Here is a 22,761-nt window from a genome sequence, read left to right as displayed (position 1 = left end):
CCCAGGATTTGAAGGGGATAAATTGACTGTGGAATAGGTACAGAGGCAGATAACAAAGATGGTTTCAGGACTGTACAAGGATAGTTATGAGGATCGGCTGAGAGAATGTGGACTGCAGAGTTTGGTGGATAGAAGAAGGAGAGGTGATATGATTGAGACTTTTAAACTGTTGAGAGGTGGTTACAGGGTAGGCATTGGAGAGTTCTTTCACTTGGTGGAACAGTGGGAGGGAGTGATGACAAGGGGCCATCCCTGGAAGTTATTAAAAGAGGCTGTGTGCAGGAGGGTGAGGAGTGGTTTCTTTGCATGGAGGGTGGTTGAACCTTGGAATACATTGCCTGAGAGAGTGGTTGGAGCGAGAACGTCAATGGGTTCAAGGAGTGGTATGATAAACTTTGTGTTTCCTAAAAATGACCTCCCACGATGAGTCTTTTGACTCCATGGAGGCCTGGATAATAATAATAATAATAATAATAATAAGTTGCATTTACTTGTAATCCATTTAAATCACTATAAGATAATTTATTTAGGGTGTGGAGTAAAGGAGGAATTAATTATAATTAAACACCCAAGACAAAGACAAACTTCAATGGAGACTTGTTATAAGAAAATTTCAAAATTAAAAATTGGATGATGTGACAATTTGTGTTTTTATGCTCATTGAATGTTTCATTACCAAAGAAGTTGAGAAATTCTTTGATTTATTGGAAAGGAAGTAACATAAAATGCCAAAGGAATATCTGTACGCGGAATGAGAATTAACAATCTGAGATTTGCAGATGACATTGTTATTATTGAAGAAGACGAAAGAGAGCTACAAAAAAACACGGAAACTGTTAAATGAGGAAGGGAAGAGATTTGGACTTGTTATGAACTTGAAAAAAACAAAGACAATGGTATTTGGTGAGAAGGACATGAAACAAAAGATATAAGTGGGTGGAACTGATATAGAAAATGTAGAACAATTCACATATTTGGGAAGTAAACTGACATATGACTTGGACTGTAAAAAAGAAATAAAGATCAGGATTGCAAAGGGAAGAACAAATCTGAAGACCATGGATAACATCTGGAAAAGTAAAGTGATCAGTCTGCAAACAAAACTAAGAGTACTGGAAACATGCATCTTCAGCGGTGTACTGTACGGATCTGAAACGTGGGTAATAAATAAGGAATCAAGAAAAAGAATTTTTGGCATTTGAAAGAACTTGTTACAGGAAGATTCTAAGAATAGGATGAGTACAGAAAATCACCAATGAAGAGCTCTATCAGAAGATACAACCAAAACAGAATCTAATGCAGAAGATTATAAAACAGAAGCTGCAATTATTTGGACACATCTGTAGAGTGAGTGAGGACCGGAAGATAAAGACATCTATGTTTGGTATTTTGGATGGTTTAAACAGAAGAGGTAGACCTTACAGGGAATGGATAGACGATATAAAAGACTGGTGTGTGGAATGGGTGTACAAAAACTGCGACACTGTGCACTGGACAAAGAAAGGTGGAAGAAGATAGTGAAACAGGCATCAGACATCAATGGGCAGTGAACCCATGGTTCGTGATGATGATGAAGTAACATAAAGAAATGAAAAAACTTGGTTATTTTTATTTATATATTTATTTTTTTGGAAATGAATATCTGACCAGAAATTTTCTGTGGAATATTTGCAGAAAATAATAATACTAAAGGAATAGGACATACCTACTTGATTTCTGTTTTGGACTTGAACTACTAATTATTAATGTCATGTTCCAGCACAGTGCCATGCATAATTTCACCATGTGTGTGAGAGAGGGAGAGAGAGAGAACACAAGAATAGAAAAGAGCAAATTAAATGCTTATTGCCTACATTATTTTTGATAGTGATGTCTTCAAGTTGGCTATGAATACAAGAGTGTACAGAAGATCTGAAACTGCAAGTAATAACTATCCAATTCTCAAAAGAATAAAAACGAATGTCACTATAAAAATAAATAGTAGGAAAGAAGAAATGAAAATTTATTTTTGTGTTGTTATATGTTTGGCTCTGCAGTTTATATGTGAAAGATGTGAAATGCAGACTCACACATATAGTATTAGATAAAACATGAAATTTGAAAACAAGGACTAAATTGAATGATAAAATATGAAGAATAAAAGAGAGAAAGAGAAAAAAGACCTAACCAAGGAAGCATGTTGCAGTGCTGTCTTAATGATAAAAAATAATATAATAAAATAAGAACTATGTGGTTGTTCTTGTAATTTTTTGTTATATAGAAATTTCTTATATAGAAAGTTCATCATAAGAAATTTAGGGAGATACATTGCAAAAGTTTTGACAACAACACAGTGAATTTTGGAAATGATAAGTAGTATGACATTAGAAATAAAGAGGTAATTATTTCTCTATACGAGATATTTTAGAAAGAGTCCAGAGAAGAGTCATTAAAGCAGTATCAGATCTCCTGGAAAGACATGTTGTGTGTGGAATGATTTCAAGATTTCACACTACTGTTATACAGAGAAAAATATGAGTCTGTGGAAGTGTCATTATCCTGTAAAGTTGCCTATAAATTCCATCATTAATCTATTTGAATGTTTCTTAGCTATGGTATATGCACAAAAGAAAGCATACAAACAATGGGTGTATTATTATTATGGGCAACTCCAAGGAGTCCTTAGACTCATCAAAGGAGACTCATCACGTCAAGAACTATTCAGCATTCGCACAGTATCTATCATGCTTTGCTTTGAACTCATTCACAGTCATGGCACCCACAACAGACTCTGGTAGCTTATTTTACTCATTCACCACTCTCCAAGTAAAAATCCTAGCTCTAACACCCTTGTTAACTACACTCTTGCTCAGTTTCCATGGATGGCCCCTAGTTCTTCCACCACGAGACCTGCTTTGAAAAATTTCCTCTGAATTAATCTTGTAAAATTTTGTCATCATGTGTATTCACTATTGCTCTACCCAACTTTGCATCAGCGACAAATAAATGAACAGTTCCTCTCAGATCCTTTCCTATATCGTTAGTGAACAAATTAAATAGCAGTAGTCCAAGAACAGAACCCTGTGGCACACCACTAGTCACAGGTCTTCTTTTGAACTCTACTCCTGAATAAACTACTCTCTAATATCTCTCCATCAACCACCCTCTTATCCATCTCACCAGCCCTATATCCATCCCCATGCTGCAGTTTATTGATTAGAATTCCATGTGGTGTTTGTATTATCTGAATCTTGCATAATGCTGTATGGTTTTTCACTATTCTAATCTTTTACTTCGTAAATTTGCTTCATGATATTCCTCTCGCACCTGAAGAAGTCCCATGTAATTATGACAAAATTGTATAGTTAATAAATAACCAGAGTTTATTCTGTGCTTGCCTTATTCCAGTTAAAATCATATAAGCATCTCTCTCTCTCTCTCTCTATCTCTGTGTGTTATTCATTATTCTCTGTGTGTGTGTGTGTGTGTGTGTGTGTGTTATTCATTATAAACATGCACGCATACATGTTTATAATGAATATTAGATAAAAATCCTTATTATTTAATAAATTAACAGAAATCAAACTTTTGAAGCTGTATTAATTCTAAAATTTTATAATTTTGGCACTACTTAGTTGTACAATGTGCTCAGCTGGCATATGATGATACTTTGTTATGGAGATGTTTTTCCTTCTTGTAGTGCAAATATACACATAACTTGTTGAGAAGTTAGGACATTTGTAATAGTTCATTGTAATGAACTTTTATTTGAACAGTGTAAAATATGAACAGTGCTTGCCATCTAATTGACTATTCAATATACTTTTTTTATCCAGATTTGCTAGAATTCTATTATATTTGTATAGGAAGGGTCCATCATGCATTAGGAAATACTTCACAGGCTGTAACTTATCTTCAGCAAGGACTCCAGATAGCTGAACAGTTAGGACGCCGTGAAGATGAAGCGAGAATTAGGCACCGTTTAGGATTAGCCCTTTGGGGTAATGGGGATTTGGAAGGGGCTCAACAACAACTTTATCGGGCTGCAGATCTCTTTGAAAGTATAAGAAGAGAAGCTCGGGGAACTAGTGATTATAAACTGTCATTATTTGATCTACAGACTGCTTCATACCAGGCTCTTCAGGTTTGTTACCTGCTTTCATCTCTATAAAATATACATTTTTTTAAAGCTATTTTAAGTAGTGAAAAAATAATAAAAAATTTTCTTCAAAAGCATGTCAGTTAAAATAAGATTCTATATTTTATAAAAGCGATCTCTTTCTTATGCCAAATTCATTAAAAGAATGTTTATTTTTTGCTGTAAAAATAAACATTCTGGAGATGTTTTTCCTTCTTGTAGTGCAAATACAGATTGTTAAAGCATAACAATCTTGAATTAATTGTTTTACCTTCTTTTTTGTTAGCGAGTTCTAGTCATTCTGGATCGTCACCAGGAAGCACTGGTGGTTGCTGAAAGAGGACGTACAAGAGCATTTGTAGATTTACTATTAGAACGCCAAACCACTAACATTCATGGTGTATCAACCTTTACGCCTGCCAATATAGATCAAATCGTTGAAATAATCAACAGGCAAAAGGCTGCTGTTGTGTATTATAGTATAGCTGCTGGTTATCTTTATACATGGCTTATAATACCAAATAAAGGTACTTTCATTTCAGTTTCACTTAACTATATTAATTTAGGTGAAATAAGATTTACTTTGAAAAATGATTGCATTAATGTCATTATCCATATTGTCATTTATTTAGGATTATACTAGAGGTATGCTCAACTCCACCTATTCACCTACCTTACTGGTATATAACATGTAAAGGGATGCAAATAAAATAACAACAAAAATATGCTATATATATCTTGTTGACAGTCTTAGGTGATAGACATTATTCATAAATAATTTTAGCAGTATTACAACACAAGAACATCAAATTATGAAAATATGTTCATTGACTAACTTATATATTTCACTGGATTTCAAACCAGCATCCTCAGATCATGACTACTTGTTGCAGTTTAAATGTGACAGTGAGTAGGTGAAATAATTCAAATTGTAATGGACAAAAGATCTAAAGTCCTCGTTTAGTGTTCTCTAAATTTGAAGAAAATAAGTTATTACAGTGTCATGTTCAAGTTGTTTTTATGATATAACTGTCTTCCAAATTTTTGGCAGATTAATGCAGCCATGAGCCTTCATAGATCAGTTCGTTTAAATGAGCCCTTTGGCTGGAAAGACCTGGGTTCACATGCCATCTGTGATATGAAGAACCTTTATCAGATACTTTCAATCAAATGGCGAGTTAGCTCATATGGAAATGGAGGGGTCTTTTCTCCTGGAAACTCAGATTTTTTTTCCCCTCAGAACAGGTAAACATGCCAGAAGATTATGCAAATATACAGACATAAAACACTATAGGAATAAGAAATGCCTACATGGTAAAGTATGGGTAAAATACTTTACCATTATTATTATTATTATTATTGTTGTTCCGGGAAACTCCAAGGAGTCGACAGACTAATCGAGGTAGGCCCTAACATCATGTCTGGAACAACTATTCAACATTCACACAGTATCTATCATACCTTGCCTTGAACTCATTCACGATCGTAGCACCCACAACAGACTCTGGAAGCTTATTCCACTCATTCACCACTCTCCAAGTAAAAAACCTAGCGCTAACACCCTTGTCAACCACGCTCTTGCCCAGCTTCCATGCATGGCCCCTAGTCCTCCCACCACCAGTCATATTTTCAAAAATATCTTCTGGATCAATCTTATAAAAATCCTTCTGTAATTTGAATGTCTCAATCATATCACCCCTCCTTCGCCTATCGTCCAATTTCTGCAACCCACAAATCCTCAACCTATTCATTCCACAGACCTGCTATCATCTTGGTCACTCGTCTATTTACCATGGTATATTTACCATGTAGTAAATATTCCTACCTTCCATAAATCAAGAAGGTAGGAATGCAGCCATGCTTGTTAAGGTTAGGAGAATGCTTCATAGCCATTGATAACAACTAAAATTGGTCTTGCTGACCTGTAATAACTTCTATGTGGCATATTGGTTTTCTTCTATCTAATCTTGTGTTAAAGGGTGTCTGTCCAAAGATGGTCTGCAAGTCCAGACATACGATAATAATGGTAGAAAATGTATTTCCTGTTTCCAAGGCAGATGTTGACCAATCTTCCTGTTTTTCCATAGTTGACCAAGTTACAATTGCAGGGCACATACACTCCAGGATATGTTAGAGAATGTTATCCTTAGGAGAACTGATCAGTGTTGCTAATTTCATGTATGGTTTCATTGTGGTGTGAAGGTTATATTTTATTAGTACTTTGGCTGTCTTCTTCTCTGATGTACCTCAGCTGTATGATATAGGAATAATGGTTTTGTGCTCTTGTGTGTTTGGAGAAGGGGAAGTGAGGGGGGGGGAGGTGCATGTAGTATTCTGTCTCTTTTGTAGTCCTCTAAATTTGAAGAAAATTAAAGAAGTTGTAGCCATTGGATCAAAAAAGTGCAGTTAAGATAGTTGAGTTCTGTGGCAAGTACTGAATCACTAGAACAAATAACCCTAACTCTATGAGTTTTGTGTTTTGAGAATTCCATTGGGCTGAATGATGATGTGTTTGGTTATGTAGACATCTTCAAGTGTGTGTTGACTTTCTATAAATAGAAAAAGATAGTGAACCATCTGAAAAGCAAGGCAAGTGTTAAGATATATATATCTTAACACTTGTGTGTATATATATATATATATATATATATATATATATATATATATAGACAGCTAAGTTTGGCAAGTGCAAAAAGAATGATTGTTATGGGAGATTTTAACTTCAGTAGTATAAATTGGAGAGAGGAAGATGCATGTAGCAATAGGGGAATGGAATTTCTGGAATTCTTGAGGGACAAATGTCTTAGGCAACATGCAACAGAGGGAACAAGAGGTTCAAAAGTTTTGGATTTGGTTATAGCATCAGAAGAGTTGATAATAACTGAGTTGACGTCTCTCCCACCAGTTGGAGAGAGTGACCATATGGTGTTGACTTGGAAAATGAATAGACATGCAGGAGTATAAAGAGACGGGAACTTATGTGGAATTATAAGGCAGGTGATTATAATAGTCTTAGACGTCAACTTCGGGAAGTTTCATGGAGGGAGGAATTGGAAGGCTGGGATATCACTAGTGCGTGGGAAATTGTGAAAGAATATTTGTTATCAGCAATGGTAAGTTGTATACCACGAGTGAAGAAGAGGATGCAATTTGGAGTAAAGTGGATGACAAACAATATTAAACAGGAATTGCATGTGAAAAAGAGGCTATGGAAGAGATATAAGGAGACAGGTGAAGAGATGCATGAGAAATATAAGACACAGGCCAGAAGAGTGACTAGTGTGGTAAGGAAAGCGAAACTGGAATATGAGAGTAGATTGGCCCTAAGATCCAAAGAAAATCGTAGGGAATTTTTTAGCTATGTGGCCAGTAGGAGGAGAAATGACTGTGGAAGAATGATTTTGTGGGATAAAAATGGGAATAGAGTGACTGATGCAGAGGACATAGTGGAATTGTTCAATGAACACTTTATTGGAGTATTTCATCCTAGAGGAGTCAGTTTTAATGCTAGAGGGATAGAACTGGTTCGAGGTCTGGAGGTACAGGAGGAGAGTGTGTTTCAGATACTGAGTACTCTGGGTCAGTAAAGGCTGTGGGACTGGATGGTATTTCACCACGAGTTTTGAGAGAATGTGCTAGGGAATTGACAGTGCCTTTAACGTGGCTTTTCAATGAAAGTCTGGCTTTGGCAAAGGTGCCCAGGGAATGGAAGGAAGGTAAGATAGTGCCATTGCATAAGGGTGGTAACAGACTGGAAGTGTCTAATTATAGGCCAGTCTGTGTGTCATCAGTAGTTGTTAAGATCTTGGAGAAAGTAGTGAGGGACCATATACAGCATTGGGCAGATGAGGGTAATATTATCTGTGAGAATCAACATGGATTTGTGAAAGGACGCTCTTGTTTTAGCAATATGCTAGCCTTTTATAATAAAGTTACAAGAACATTAGATGAGGGAAAGGCATATACTGCAATTTTCTTAGACTTAGCGAAGGCATTTGACAGGGTGCCACATGATAAGCTGATATTTAAGTTGCAGCACATGGGTCTGGATGTCAGATTGGTCAACTGGATTCAGGATTGGCTGTCTGATAGGTATCAGAGAGTTGTGTATGGTGAAGCAGTTTCCAGGAGGCAGAGGGTTACAAGTGGGGTCCCACAGGGCTCAGTACTAGGACCTATATTGTTTAACCTTTATATCAATGATATAGCCAGTGGATTGCAGGGGGATATTCAGTTGTTTGCGGATGATGCGAAGCTGGGAAGGATTATTAGTAATAGTGCAGATGTGGTAGCCCTGCAAGAGGAATTAAATAAGCTAGATAGATGGGCAGATGATTGGGGTATCAGTTTAATGCAGCAAAATGTAAGGTCTTGAGGTTTGGGAAACATCGATGGGATGCTGCATACTCTATGGGAGGAGTTATACTGGAGGAAGTAGGGGATACAAGAGATCTGGGGTTGATGATTGATAGAAACCTGAAGTTTAGGGCACATATTGCAAAGGTGATGAAGGTAACACAGAGGATTGCTGCTATGAGAAGGACACTGACCTGCAGAGATAAGATGGTTATCATTCCGTTGTATAAGTCTCTGATCAGACCGCACTTGGACTATTGTTCTCAGATTTGGTCCCCAGGATTTGAAGGGGATAAATTAACTGTGGAAAGGATACAAAGACGGATGACAAAATTGGTTTCAGGACTGTACAAGGATAGTTATGAGGATCGGCTGAGAGAATGTGGACTGCAGAGTTTGGTGGATAGAAGAAGGAGAGGTGATATGATTGAGACTTTTAAACTGTTGAGAGGTGGTTACAGGGTTGACACTGGGGAGTTCTTTCGCTTGGTTGAACAGCGGGAAGGAGTGATGACAAGAGGCCATCCCTGGAAGTTACAAAACTAAACTGTGAGCAAGATGGTAAGGAGTGGTTTCTTTGTGTGGAGGGTGGTTGAGCCGTGGAATGCATTGCCTGATGGAGTGGTGGGATTGAGAACGGTCAGTGAGTTTAAAGAGTGGTATGATAGACTTTGTGTTTCTCAGGGGGTGGACCTTCCCTCGATGAGTCTTGACAGACTTTATGTCTTAGGAAGGACCTCCCTCGACGAGTCTTTTGACTCCTTGGAGGCCTGAATAATAATAATAATAATAATAATAATAATAATAATATATATATATATACACAAGTTTGTGTGCATTATATGCATGAAGTTGTTGATCTGCATTAATAGACTGATATATGTTCTGCTGCTTTCAATGATAATATTACCATTATAATGGCCAGTATAACAGTTTTGATTGGTTTTTACATTCTGCTACCTAGCGGCTACTGATATACGGGACTGCTGAACTTGACAAAGGAAGCGTAGGTTTTTTCCAGGAGAAAAACAATAGAAATATCTCTGCCCATCTCACAAAGATTAATTAGTCTGAGAGAACATACTTGTGAATAAGCTTAGGTGTTGAAAGTTATTCGTTTGAAGTTTTGTGATATAATGCATAATGCCAGAGGACTTGAGATATTTATTTAACTATTGATGTGTCACTGGTTTTATAACCAGCATTTTCAGAGTATGACTAATTTGTCACTGTACACAAGCATTGACAGTCATTTATCAGTTAAAAATTTTAAACTGTAGCAGGGATAAGAAAAGAACTAAAGTTCTAATTGTCATTCTCTGTTGGATCGAAAAAGAAGTTGTACCAAAACTCTCAAAGACAGCCATTTTAAGCCCACCTCCAACTTATTGGAGATGGTCTTAAAATGAAAGTTTTTGGTAAAATCATGTGACATAGGATATCTAAGCATTACTCTTAACTAGCCATAGGAATGTAAGTAAATGTATTTCTTTCGTTCTCTGAAGCATATGTCAACAAATCTGTCTGTATAGTAAGCCAATTTGCAGATACAAGGTACTTTGTATATTCCTGGATGCAACAGAGGATGTGGTTTGATATGTGTTTTGAATGTAGAATTGAGCTTATTTATTACGCACTCTCTGACTATCTTTTCTGATGCGACCTTTGCAGCAGTCTTAGATATTAAAGGAGTGGGGGATTGGAGGGACATTTAGTATTTTATATATTATATATAGGTTGTAATCATTGGCTAAAAATTTGTGGCAAAGATAGGAGAGTTCAGTGGCAAGAATTTAATCATTGGAACACTTAGCCCTGGCTTTGTGTGTTAGTGTATTGTTGGACTGGATGATGGCATGGTTGTGTAAATATCTTCCAGTGTGCGTTTGTTTTCTGTAAATAGAAAAAAATAATGAGCCACTTGAAAGTTATATTACTAAGGTATCTAGGAAGAGCAGACAGTTATGATTCTTTTCCTTATTGTGGAATGAATTTTCTTTATTGTAAAATATATTTTAGGATGTTGGCTGTTTTAAATGTGCTGAAAATGTGTCTAACATGTCTGTATTATTATTATCATTATTGTATGGCCACCTCCATGCAGTCCAAAGACTCATTGCAGGAGACTCAAATTATCCACACAATCTTATCATACCTCTCCTTGAACCCATTAATAGACAAAGTGCTCACAACTGACTCTGGCAACCCATTCCACTCATTTACAATTCACCAAGCAAAAAATCTAGTCCTCACACCACTACTAACCACACCTTTATTTAACTTCCAGGGATGACCTCTTGTTGTGGCCTTTCTAGCCAAATGCCGAAACATTTCCTTGCATCAATCCTATGAAACCCTTTAAGTAACTTAAATATTTCTATCATATCCCCTCTTTTTCTTCTATCAACCAACTTTGACAATCTACACACTCTCAATCTATCCTCATAAGGAACATTCTACAGACCACTTATCTTCTTGGTCACTTGCCCCTGAATTTCTCCACTGCTTTCTCATCTCCAAGAAACCAAGGCTACTATACCTCATCATCATGCATATCAAGGATTTAGCCAAGCGTGGCCTGTTCCGGCCTTAGAAGTCATTGTTGAATCGTTTAAGAGAACGTCCTGTTTTCTTTTTCCTAATGGCTTGTACTTTAAAGCTTGTTTTGGTAATCTTTCTATTTTCATTCTTTGAACGTGTTCCATCCATTTATGTTTATATTTTTTAATTTTTTCTATTACTAGTTCTTGGTTTAATTCTTTCATAATTTCTTCATTTCTTTGTGATCAGATAGGGTATACTTTGCAGTTTTTCTCATAAACTTCATTCTGCTATTATTAATCTTTGTTTCTCTTTTTGTATTATTGTCCAGATTTCACTTCCATACAATAAGACTGGTAGGGCTAATGTATTGTATACTTTTAGTCTGGTTTGTTTTTGAACTAGGTTTGGTTTAAATATAGAATTAATTACACCTTTTATTTTTAAATATTTTGCAATTTTTACGTTTAGATCTTTTTCGTTTTCATATATGATCATACATCCCAGGTAGTTAAATGAATTCACCTGCTCTAAGATCTTGTTATCTATTACTATCTTAGTTCTTGCTAGATCTTGTCCTTTAAAGGCCATAGTTTTTGATTTTTCTGTTGATATTATCATACCATAATCTTTAGCTATCTCATTTAGATCTAAAATAGCTTTCTGTAAGTTATCTTCAGAATTTGTAATTATTATTTGGTCGTCGGCAAAAAGGAGAGTGTTTAAGTTCACAGTAGGAGAAAGTTTAATACCTTGATGGAAATTTTTATTCCATTTTATTATTATTTCATTTAGGTAAATATTAAAAAGAGTTGCTGAGAGGGGACATCCCTGTCACACCCCTTGGTTTATCTCTCTCATATATGATAGCTCATGATTTAATCTTATTTGTATTTGATTATTTTCATATATTTTTATGATAGCTTTTAGGATATTATTTGGTATTTGTCTTTCTTTTAATATGTTAAATAAAATGATTCTTTTAACTTTGTCAAATGCTTTTTCAAAGTCAATAAATGCAATATGTGTTTCTAAATTGTATTCTCTTCTTTTCTCTATTATTAATTTTAGGCAAAAGGCCAGGTCTATAGGTGATCGTCCTTTTCTAGATTCATTCTGTACTTCTAAAATAAAGTTTTTGGTATATTTCATTAGTTTGCTATTTAAAATTCTGCTATATATTTTGTAACAGGAATTTAGTATGCTTATACCTCTATAGTTTATAGGGTCATCTCTATTACCTTTTTTTAAAGATAGGAATCACAATTGCTTTTTTCTATTCTATTGGGAGGTTACCAGTTGAATAAATTTTATTTAAAAATAATAGGAGTTTTTCTTTGAATCTTGTTCCTGCTACTATACCTGAGCACAGTAATTCAAAGGTAGATGTATCAAGGAATAACGGCTTAATTATTTGTATTGTTAGTGTGTTCTTCATAAGATTACTTGGCCAAATAATCTTATGAGCTGCTTAGCAATATGTCCTCTAAACTTTAGCTCTCTGTCTACAACCCTAGTAGACAGAGAGTTAAATTTATTTCCTGGGGTACAGTTCCATCAGTGTGGTATACAGCTTGTAATCTATTTATCCCAAACTGCATAACTTTACATTTCTCGACATTAAACTTACACCAATTATCTTTTACCCATAATGACAGCCTATTTATGAGGGTGGTCTGAAAAGTTCTTGGCCTCTATCATAGATGGCAACACTATCGGCAAGATTTTTTTTACTAAGTTGGTACATCTGTCATAAGCATCCATGTGAAATTGCAAGTCATTCTATCAAGTAGTTTGTTTTATACAGCTGTCTGAAGCAAAAGTGTTGTCTGTATCCCTTCAAATGGATAAAATTGAGTATCGTCTGTTATAAATTCTTTGTAAAAGAAGGTTTAATGCCAAAAGAAATTCATTCGAAGTTCATAAAAGTTTATGGGCACTCTTCTCCTTCGTTTTCGACAATTAAGAAATGAGCTGCCGAGTTTAAACATGGCTGTACCAGACTTGAAGATGATCCACATGAAGGATGTCCAAAAAGCGTAACAACACCAGAAATCATCGATCAAGTGCAAGATATGGTATTGGATGACCGGCAAGTCAAAGTGTGTAAAATTGCTGAGACTATAGGCATTTCAAAAGAATGTCTAGGATATATTTGGCATAATGAATTGCAAACGAAAAAGTTTTGCACAAGAAGGGTGCCACGCTTGCTCACAGCAGATCAAAAATGCACTCGCATGAAAATCTGAACAGTGCTTGGAGCATTTTAACAAGTATAAAACTGATTTTTTGCATCGATTTATTATTATGGATGCGACTTGAATTTCACCATTACACACCAGAATCCAAACAGCAGTCAAAACAGTGGACAGAAGCTGGTTGTTCAGCGCCAAAGAAGACAAAGTCGGTTCCATCAGCAGGAAAGGTCATGGCATTGGTGTTTTGGGATGCTAAAGGCATTTTGTTTATTAATTATCTTGGAAAGGGTATCAATAACCAGGGAATATTATTCCAATCTTTTAACCAGACTAGACAAAAAAATTCATGAGAAAAGACCCAGTTTGCAGAAGAAAAAAAAATCATCTTTCATCAGGACTTGCCCACAAAATTGTTTTCGCAATGGGAAAATTAAGAGATCTGCACTATGAATTGTTGGAACATCCACCTTATTCCCCAGCTTTGGCTCCCTCTGACTTCTGTCTCTTCCCAAAACTAAAATTCTTCCTCGCTGGTCAGTGTTTTTCTTCGAATCAAGAGGTGATTGCAACTGTAAAGGAGTATTTTGCAGATCTTACTGAGAACCACTATAGGAACGGGATAATGGCACTAGAGCATTGCTGGAATAAATGTATTAGTCTTAAGGGAGATTATGTTGAAAAATAAAAATAATTTTGAAATTATAAATTCGTTGTTTCATTGTTAGGCCGAGAACTTTTCAGACCACCCTCGTAAATCGTCCTGCAGACTTTCCACATAACCTTGATTAACTATTACTCTACTTAATTTTGTGTCATCAGTGAACAACTGAATATTTCCTTTCTCGTTATTTCCTATATAGTTTATGTACAAATTAAACAGTAGTTGTCCTAGCACTGAACCTTAGGGCAGTAGTGCACCCAGGATTTAATCTTGGGGGGGGGGACAAGTTGAACGGATAAAAATATTTTTAATACAACGAATTTGCATTAAAAATATTTTTATCCAATTCCAAAATACCTTAATGTTTGTTTTGATGAAGTCCTTGGCTTTTTAATGTCAAAATTAAAATTATTGGCTTTTATACATGCTTCATCGTAAATATCTTTAAATGAAGAATCTGGTGTTTCATGAACGATATTTAATTGAGCCACAACATCATCAACGAAATTTAGGGCAATTAAGAGATCACTATCAGATTTTTGCATTATTTTAGACAATGGTAAGGTGTACGCAAATATTTTTTGCAAGCTAAATAAAGATATTATAAACAACAAGGACGTCCTGTCTTTTAGAGGTATTGAAGAAATTGTGTACCTTTTCAATTATGCCAATGTAATTTCTTATTTTTCACAGATATTGCATTTCCAAGTGCCAAATTCAAACTGTGTGATGCACAATGAACATATAAAGCTTGTTGATATTATTATTACATAACACCTCCAAGTAGTCCAAAGACACATCGAGGAAGGGCACCTACTCTACAACTCCCAGTCTTCACCAACCACAAGTACAATCATCATTATCATCTACACCAACGCTGTCTACCACCGACCACTAGTATTTTCACAGACAATCACAAACATCCATGCCCACGGCGGGATTCGAACTTGCAGCCTTTTGGCTGGAGAGTCGGCCAACCAGGCCGGATATATAGATAAAAAAATTAAATTTTGTGGATAATAAAAATTAAAACTTTGTTTTAATTTTTATTAAACAAATAAATAAAATGATATAATTATGTTACTATTTACTTTTAATGAGATGGATGAGCTTCTCGACCTTGCAGAGTTGCTGGATATCTGGCTCAGTATTGGTCAACTTCAGTCGAAGATCAGCACTCGCACTAAGACGGATTCTGTATTTTGTTTTTATTTGAAGGAAACTGCATGAAGATTTTCGACTTCAAATAATTCGGGAAATTCACTTCTCACTGAAGGTGAGATCCAGAATCATGCCAAACCACGATCACGGAATTGCATTTTAAGCCCACTGTCACTTGAAAGCTCAATTAGCTGCTCTTTTTTGGATAACAAATGGTCATTCTCATGACTGCAAGCCTATCGTGAAATCACAGAAATTTCTCATAAAAAGTTATTTGGAAAATGTTTCCAAATTCTGTTTCAGAGTTTTGAGGTGGACACAAACCCTTTCCCAGTGGTTAAATTCTAAACTAATAAGTTTCGGGGCCCTATACAAAATTACCAATTATATTTATCTTTTGAATACTATCTGGGGAAGCTCCAAACCTCCCCGTCCCTTTCATCACGCGTTCATAATCAGGCAACTGTTGATATTGACTTTATATACACATTCAAAATTGTAAACAATTGTTGAATAATAGCACAATTATGTAGGCATAATTACCATAAAGGGAGAAAAGTCAAAATAGAAAAATGTTTCTACAAATTAACCAATTGTATTTACCTTTGAATGCGATCCACTGGTCGAATGTCCAGCAAGTCAGCAAATCTTTCCTTTCGTTAAGCGTATTAATATTATCGCATTGCAACTGATGGGAATTCTTTGTTTCTGTGGATTCATTACAGATCTCTTTTCTCTTCAGAAACTACACACAAACTATCATTACAAACTCATTTTGTATTATCACTGTCATCCAAGATATTTTTCCGTTTAAAAAGGTACCAATGTACTTATCTATAATTGAAATACCATACTTACTCGCATACAACTTTCACCCCTGATCTTATTTTTCGAAAAAGAAATGAAAAAGTTTCGCATATATCTCGCAAATGAAAAAAAGCTGAAACACGTTCAGGGCAGGGTGATAGTAACTTGCTTCCCCGGTAAACAACACGCCCTCTCCCAATAGCCACTATATTGCAGAGGCAAGAAAAACAAGTACTTTTATTATATCAGTGAATAAGGTATACGCAGTCTGTGTAATATATTTCTCAACAAATAGTGCAATTAGAGACAACTAGGATAAAAAATGATACTAATTAATACATCACATGTCCCCTCATACAGAAACTATGCTGTATATATAGACTCAAGCAAAACCATATGTTGCACCGGCAAACACAGTATGTAACTAAAAACTATTGTTATTAATTAGATTGTGTGAGTTTGCTTGACAGCAATAAAATTCAACCGAAAGTGTTAAAATTCGTAAAAGTGTTAAAACTAAGATATCTATCTATCTATCTATCTATCTATATCTATATATATATATATATATATAAATAACCAAGCATATAAAATTGCTTGGTTATCCTAATATATATATATATATATATATATAGTGAATGCTGTTATAGCAGTTTCACATATTGGAATTCGGTTGAAGAGAGTTAGCATTTCAACTCAATTGTCAGCTTGCTTTTCGCGTGATTTCCAAAAAATATATAAATACTGGAGTTAACTCACAACACATTTTGTCTAAGTATTAGCACTTCTGAAGATATATTGAGCCTTGGTTGAAGGAGGAAAACCTTCAACAATAAAAATCAATAAACGACAAGCAATTGGTTTAAATGTGGTCATGTGGATAACACATGTTCACTTCAAATCTGACAAAACAGCAAGGGATTGTGGAAGCAATAAAACCATATTGTTTTTGCACTTCACCCCTCTTTTATTATTCGTCGTTCTGCCGCTACAAATTAAAATAGTAGAATGTTCATGGAATGAACATTCTGCTGCTATTTTTTTTTTTTAAGTATTCATTTTATTTTAATAATTTTTACTTACTTATTCAATTTTAATTTGTTCTGTTTGGATAATTAAAATATATAGATTTATTTGGTTAGCCTGTGGACTATCTGTCCCATCATCGCGGACCATAGGTTGAGAAACACTGCTATAGGGTTTTCTCTCACCTTATGTGACCCCTAATTCATAAGTAGTATAGAAACAGAAGACATGACACAACATAAATAAAAAATGAATTTTAATTAGGAGAATTATTTTGGAAAATTTTCTAGTGTTTTTTAATTTTTTCTTTTTTTGGGGGGGGAGGGCGCTTGGCCCCCTCCCTGGGTGGGCCACTGCCTTAGATCACTAGTCACCTGATTTTGCCTGGATTCTGTTCCTCCATATACCACTTTTTGATATCTGTTCAGCAGCCACCCTCTTATCCACATAACCAGTGTTAGTCTATAACCAGTGTCATATCCATCCCATTTGTTCTAATTTGCATAATAGGTTTCCATGTGGTATTCTGTCAGATGCAGATGCCTTCTCAAAATCCAGCAGAATCTCTGTGTAGCCATTTTCATTATCCAACTCAGCTGTCACTCCATTATAAAAAGTAAATTACTAAGGCATTACTGATCCTTCACAAAGCCATGTTGTCCCTCATAGAGTATCATATTCCTATCCATCCATCCATTTCTGAATTCTCTTTTTGACCTATTTTCCTGGTACTTTTACCACCACTCCTGAAATACTGATTGATCTATAATTTGCTACTGCAGTCTTAGAACCTCCCTTATACAAAGGTATTTTGCCTTCTTTCCACTCCCTTGGAACTCTACTAGAGCTGAAACTTAAATGAAAGAACCTAGTCAGAGGTATTGCCAGTTTCCTTGCACATTCCCTTAAAATGTGAGCTGATATCCCATTTAATCCCATAGCTATATTCACATTGAGATTCTGCAACATCCCAAGAACCTCCAATTCATCCACTTCTGTTCCCATGTGTCTCTGTCACATATGACAGAGCATTAACCTCAGTTGTGTGATATATCCTTGCAAAGTGGTCACTTAGTAACTCAACTATTTTATCTGTTTCTGTCACCTCGTTACCATCAGCACTCACTAAGGTTAATCTTCCATAGTCATTCTTCCTCTTACTTGCCACATAATGAAAGAACTCTTTGGGATTTCCTTTGGCATGCTTGGCTAGATTCTTCTTGTAATCTGATTTTGCCTTCCTTCCTTACCATGCTGGTCACCTTTCTCCTTATATACCCTCCACAGTATTTTCTTCTTCTGCAGGTCGTGCTTAATGATATTACTCATCCTTCTAACTCTTATCTGATTAACCCTCCTTACCTTAGGTATACAATTTAATATTGCTTCCTCTAGATGTTTCTTCACTATCTCTCATGCACTACTAACATCAATCCCTTGCAGGGTTTATGCCACCATGGCACAGACTCGAGCTTCTTCCTAAACTTGTCATAATCACCTGCCTTGTAGTTCTGCATATACCCCTTCTTGACAGAATATTCCTTATGTTTTATAATATTCCAAGTCAAGACCACATTGTCAGTTGGAGGCAATGTGCTCACCTTGATTATGGATAGCTCTTTCGATCTTATGACCAGGTCCAATAATTTCATACCTCACCCCGTGTCTAATTATCTCTTAGTAGGTGTATAAATTCCATTTTCTTCCAGATCTGTCTTCCTTCTAGTCTATATTTCCATGGTTGGAAGTTCCCCATAATAATCACTTGATCTGCACTCATTGTATTAATTTGCTGATGCATGTCTTTCAGCTCATCCGTGGAACCTCCTGGCCTATAGCAACAACCAACTGTATATTTTGTCTTACTGGCTTTGATCCCACACCAGACTGCTTCAAATGAACAATCACCCTCCTGCCTATCTCCTATTCTTTTTGGCTGCAATTTATCCGCTATCATCAGCAGTACCATCCCCATCTTATCTTCTCTACCTACCTGAGAATATTAACCCTTCACAATCTATCCTTGTAACTATGTCATCTGCTGTTAGTCAATTCACTAATGTCTATAAGTCCAAATGGCAAACAATATACATACTGCAGCCAGACCACAGGTTTAAGTGTAACTGTGTTAATGCTTGGTGGTTCTCTGTTTTATATAGAAGTGGGATAGAGGGGGGAACCCATTACTATCCCATCTATTTGTTTGTATATTTTTCCTTTCCATCTAAAATAACCCACGAAGATATAAATCTGAATAATTGAAATATCTATGGGGAGAGAATGGGAATTTATCAAGTGAATTATACTTGACAAGAAATTGTATTCTTGTTTAATCCTGTAAGGAAACAAAGGTGACATGTATGCCTGTTTGGCAGAGTTGTTAGCATACTCACTCTCCAACCAACAGACTGCAGGTTCGAATCTGCTGTAGTGATGGATGCTTGTGATTGTCTTTAGGTGGGAGATGAAAATTAAATGAAAAAGATAAATTAAAAATACAAAAAATATATATAAAATTGATAAAATGTATATAAATAAAAAAGAAAAAAAGAAAGTGAAATATCTTCACAACTAGACTACTTGTATATAGAGACTATTGACTTCCCATCAATAATACATACACTGGCCATTGAATTAGAAACTTTTATTAATACCATTTTGGTATTAAATAATTTGGGCTAAAAGAGGTATTTTATTTAATACCTCTTTTAGCCCAAATTACAGCACATATGTGGTTTGGCATAGATTTGGCAAGGTGTTGGATTGCATCTCTGTCTCTAACATACCAAGTGTTCACCAAACAATCCTTTACCTGGCTCAGATTTGATGGAAGAGGACTTTGCTTCTAGATCTGTTTTTCTAAGATGTCCCATACATTCTCAATGGGGATTCAGAGCCAGGCTTTGTGGGGGCCAGGAAAGATGGTGGAAGTTATTGTCATACTTGCTGAACCACTGTCAAACAATTCTTGTATGATAAATAGTAGCATTGTCATCGATAAAACAACAACAACATGATAGCGCCCTGTATATCCTCTTCACTTGCTGGATAAAAATTCAACATTGCAGGATGGACACGATTGGCAGCAGTGTTCAGATATTCCTTGGAGATCACCTTACCTTCCAGTTGTGTTTACAAAGCAAGCTGGGTTCATTGCTTCATGTGCATCCTGCCAAACTCTCTGCCTATTGTTGATACAGAACAAGGTGTACCATGACTCGCCAGACCACATGACTTTTTACCAGTATTCCAGTGTCCAGTCACAGTGTTCCTAACACCACTGCAGATGAACTTTCTGGTTCTTTGCAGAAAAAATCAGTGGTTTCCATATAGGCATGCAACTGCCAATACCAATCCTCTTCTATTACCTGTGCATAGTTTGAGATATGAGTTGAGAACAATCTTCATAAAATGCTTCAGTCAGTTGCTGTGGATAGAAATTTCTGTTTGTCCACACAAGCCTTCTCAGATGAAGGTGATCTCATTTCTGACAGATTGTTTTAGGACCACAGTTACACCTCTTAGACAAACATTGTTGGTTATTTTCCCACTGTTTAAACACTTGAGATATCTTACCTTTTGAGAAACCATTCAGCACTGCTTTTCAAATCGTGACTTCAGTCAGATGGGCATCCACAATAACCTTTTATTGAACTTCAAACAATCCTTTGTGTTTTTCTCATTGTGATCAATGCTATTGACGATTACTGAGCAGCAGCATTATTAAATAGTTGTGTAGAACATGTGGTGACACATGTGACCAAGTATTTTGCATATACTCTGCATAAGTGATGTTTATATACATATGCATAAAGGTATCTAATTAGTGGCCAGTATGGGTATCTCAAAAAGCAAAGCACACTTCCTTTTGGATGTGTATATTGCTGTGCAGTATGGAATCAAAGGTGTCTATTAGTGATACATTAGTAAATAGAGATATAATGTCAACAATATTCATGATATCTACATTTTTGAGGTATATGTTTTTTTTAATCATTTTCATCATCAAATTCCTGGTGTGTTCCTTGGGGGGGGGGGGATATGATCCTATGATAGCACCCTGTATACCCTCTTCAGGTAATGTAAACTCTTCATGTATCATGAAGAGTTTACATTAATAAACCTCCTATCAACAATTCTTCACGTTACGACAAATAGTTGAGAAAGCTTGGGAATATAACAAAGATCTGTATTTAAGTTTTGTCGATTTGGAAAAGGCATATGACAAGGTGCCAAGATAGAAGCTATTCAATATGCTACAGTTATATGATGTCAATGGGGCATTATATCAAGCAATACTTAGTCTTAATTTGAGTTGTAAGTCAGCAGTTAGAATTGAAGGAAATACAGGAAGATGGTTTAATGTTAAATCTGGTGAGAGACAGGGATGTACATTATCCCCTCTGTTATTCATTATCTATATGGATCACATTATGAAGGAAAGTGGTATTAAACCTGATATCAAAATTGGAGATGTTAATGTGAGCTCTTTGCTTTATGCGGATGATGTTATACTTCTAAATTAATCCGCTACAAGTCTGCAAGTTTCTCTGACTATATTGAATAGATGTTGTAATAGATATGGTATGAAGGTCAGCAATAAAAAGACAATCATCATCATCATCAAATTCCTGCCATGTATCCTCAAGGGGTGTACAGGATATGACAGTACTACATGAAAAATTTACATCATTACTAACTTCCTATCTACAATTTTCCTCCAAATCAGTCTGTTACTTGTCAAGACTCCAACATTATCAGATCTTATATTTCTATCGTCTAAAGCACTTTGTACCGTATCAATCCACCTATATCTTGGTCTTCCTCTGGGTCCTTTTCCTGCCAACCTGGCAGAGAACACTTGTTTTGCTAATCTTTCCTCTCCCATTCTATTTAAGTGACCATACCACCTGAGATTAGCTCAGCTAACGCATTCCTGGATGCTGACAATGTCAAGTTCTTTCCTAATATCCTCATTTTTAATATGATATTGTCATTGATGCCATCTGTTCACGCCTTTAATCTTTCTCAGGACTCTCATATCTGCGGTCTCTAGCCTTTGGTCAAGTGTTTTACTTCTGACCCAGCTCTCAGATCCATAAGTTAAAACTGGTTTGAACGCTGTCTTGTATACAGCTAATTTAGTGTTCCGACTAATTTCTCTCTTATTCCATATGAATTTATTCAATTGACTTCCTACCATACCAGCTTTGCTGATTCTGTTGTCTATTTCTATATTTAATTTTCCATCTTCAGTAAAAATTGTGCCTAAGTAGCTGAAATGTTTTACTTGTTCCACAGGTTTTCCATTCACAACACAGTTGACATTTTCAATGATTCTGCCTATTTTCATTGTCTTTGTCTTTTTATTGCTGACCTTCATACCATATTTATTACAACAGCTATTCAATTTAGTCAGAGAATCTTGCAGACTTGTAGTGGATTTATTTAGAAGTATAACATCATCCGCATAAAGCAAAGAGCTCACATTAACATCTCCAATTTTGATATCAGGTTTAATACCACTTTCCTTCATAATGTGATCATATAGATAATGAATAACAGAGGGGATAATGTACATTCTTGTATCACACCAGATTTAACATTAAACCATCTTCCTGTACTTCCTTCAATTCTAACTACTGACTTACAACTCAAATAAAGACTAAGTATTGCTTGATATAATGCCCCATTAACACCATATAACTGCAGCGTATTGAATAGCTTCTCTCTTGGCACCTTGTCATATGCCTTTTCCAAATCGACAAAACTTAAATACAGATCTTTGTTATATTCCCATGCTTTTTCGACTATTTGTCATAAAGTGAAAATCTGATCCTGTCAGCCTCTATTTGGCCTGAATCCAGCTTGTTCTTCACTAAGCTTTTCTTCCA

The 22,761-nt window shown here is 35.7% G+C and overlaps 1 protein-coding gene across 1 annotated transcript in view; it reads left to right on the top strand.

Moving 5' to 3' along the window:
• LOC150093573 (tetratricopeptide repeat protein 28-like) overlaps positions 1 to 22,761 on the top strand; it is a 462,929-nt gene that overhangs the window by 334,100 nt on the left and 106,068 nt on the right. Inside the window, exons 13-14 of the mRNA XM_090412721.1 lie at positions 3,846 to 4,123; positions 4,404 to 4,644. Of these exons, the coding sequence (XP_090268847.1) occupies positions 3,846 to 4,123; positions 4,404 to 4,644 (519 nt within the window). The remainder of the gene's footprint in view (positions 1 to 3,845; positions 4,124 to 4,403; positions 4,645 to 22,761) is intronic.

Source organism: Typopeltis vanoorti, chromosome 23, assembly GCF_054136105.1.
Source record: "Typopeltis vanoorti isolate ZY-2024b chromosome 23, IOZ_Tvanoo_1.0, whole genome shotgun sequence".
In the NCBI taxonomy this organism is placed as follows: Eukaryota; Metazoa; Arthropoda; class Arachnida; order Uropygi; family Thelyphonidae; genus Typopeltis; species Typopeltis vanoorti.
The sequence above is the reverse complement of the archived record's forward strand: the minus strand, read 5'-3'. Positions and strand labels throughout refer to the sequence as shown.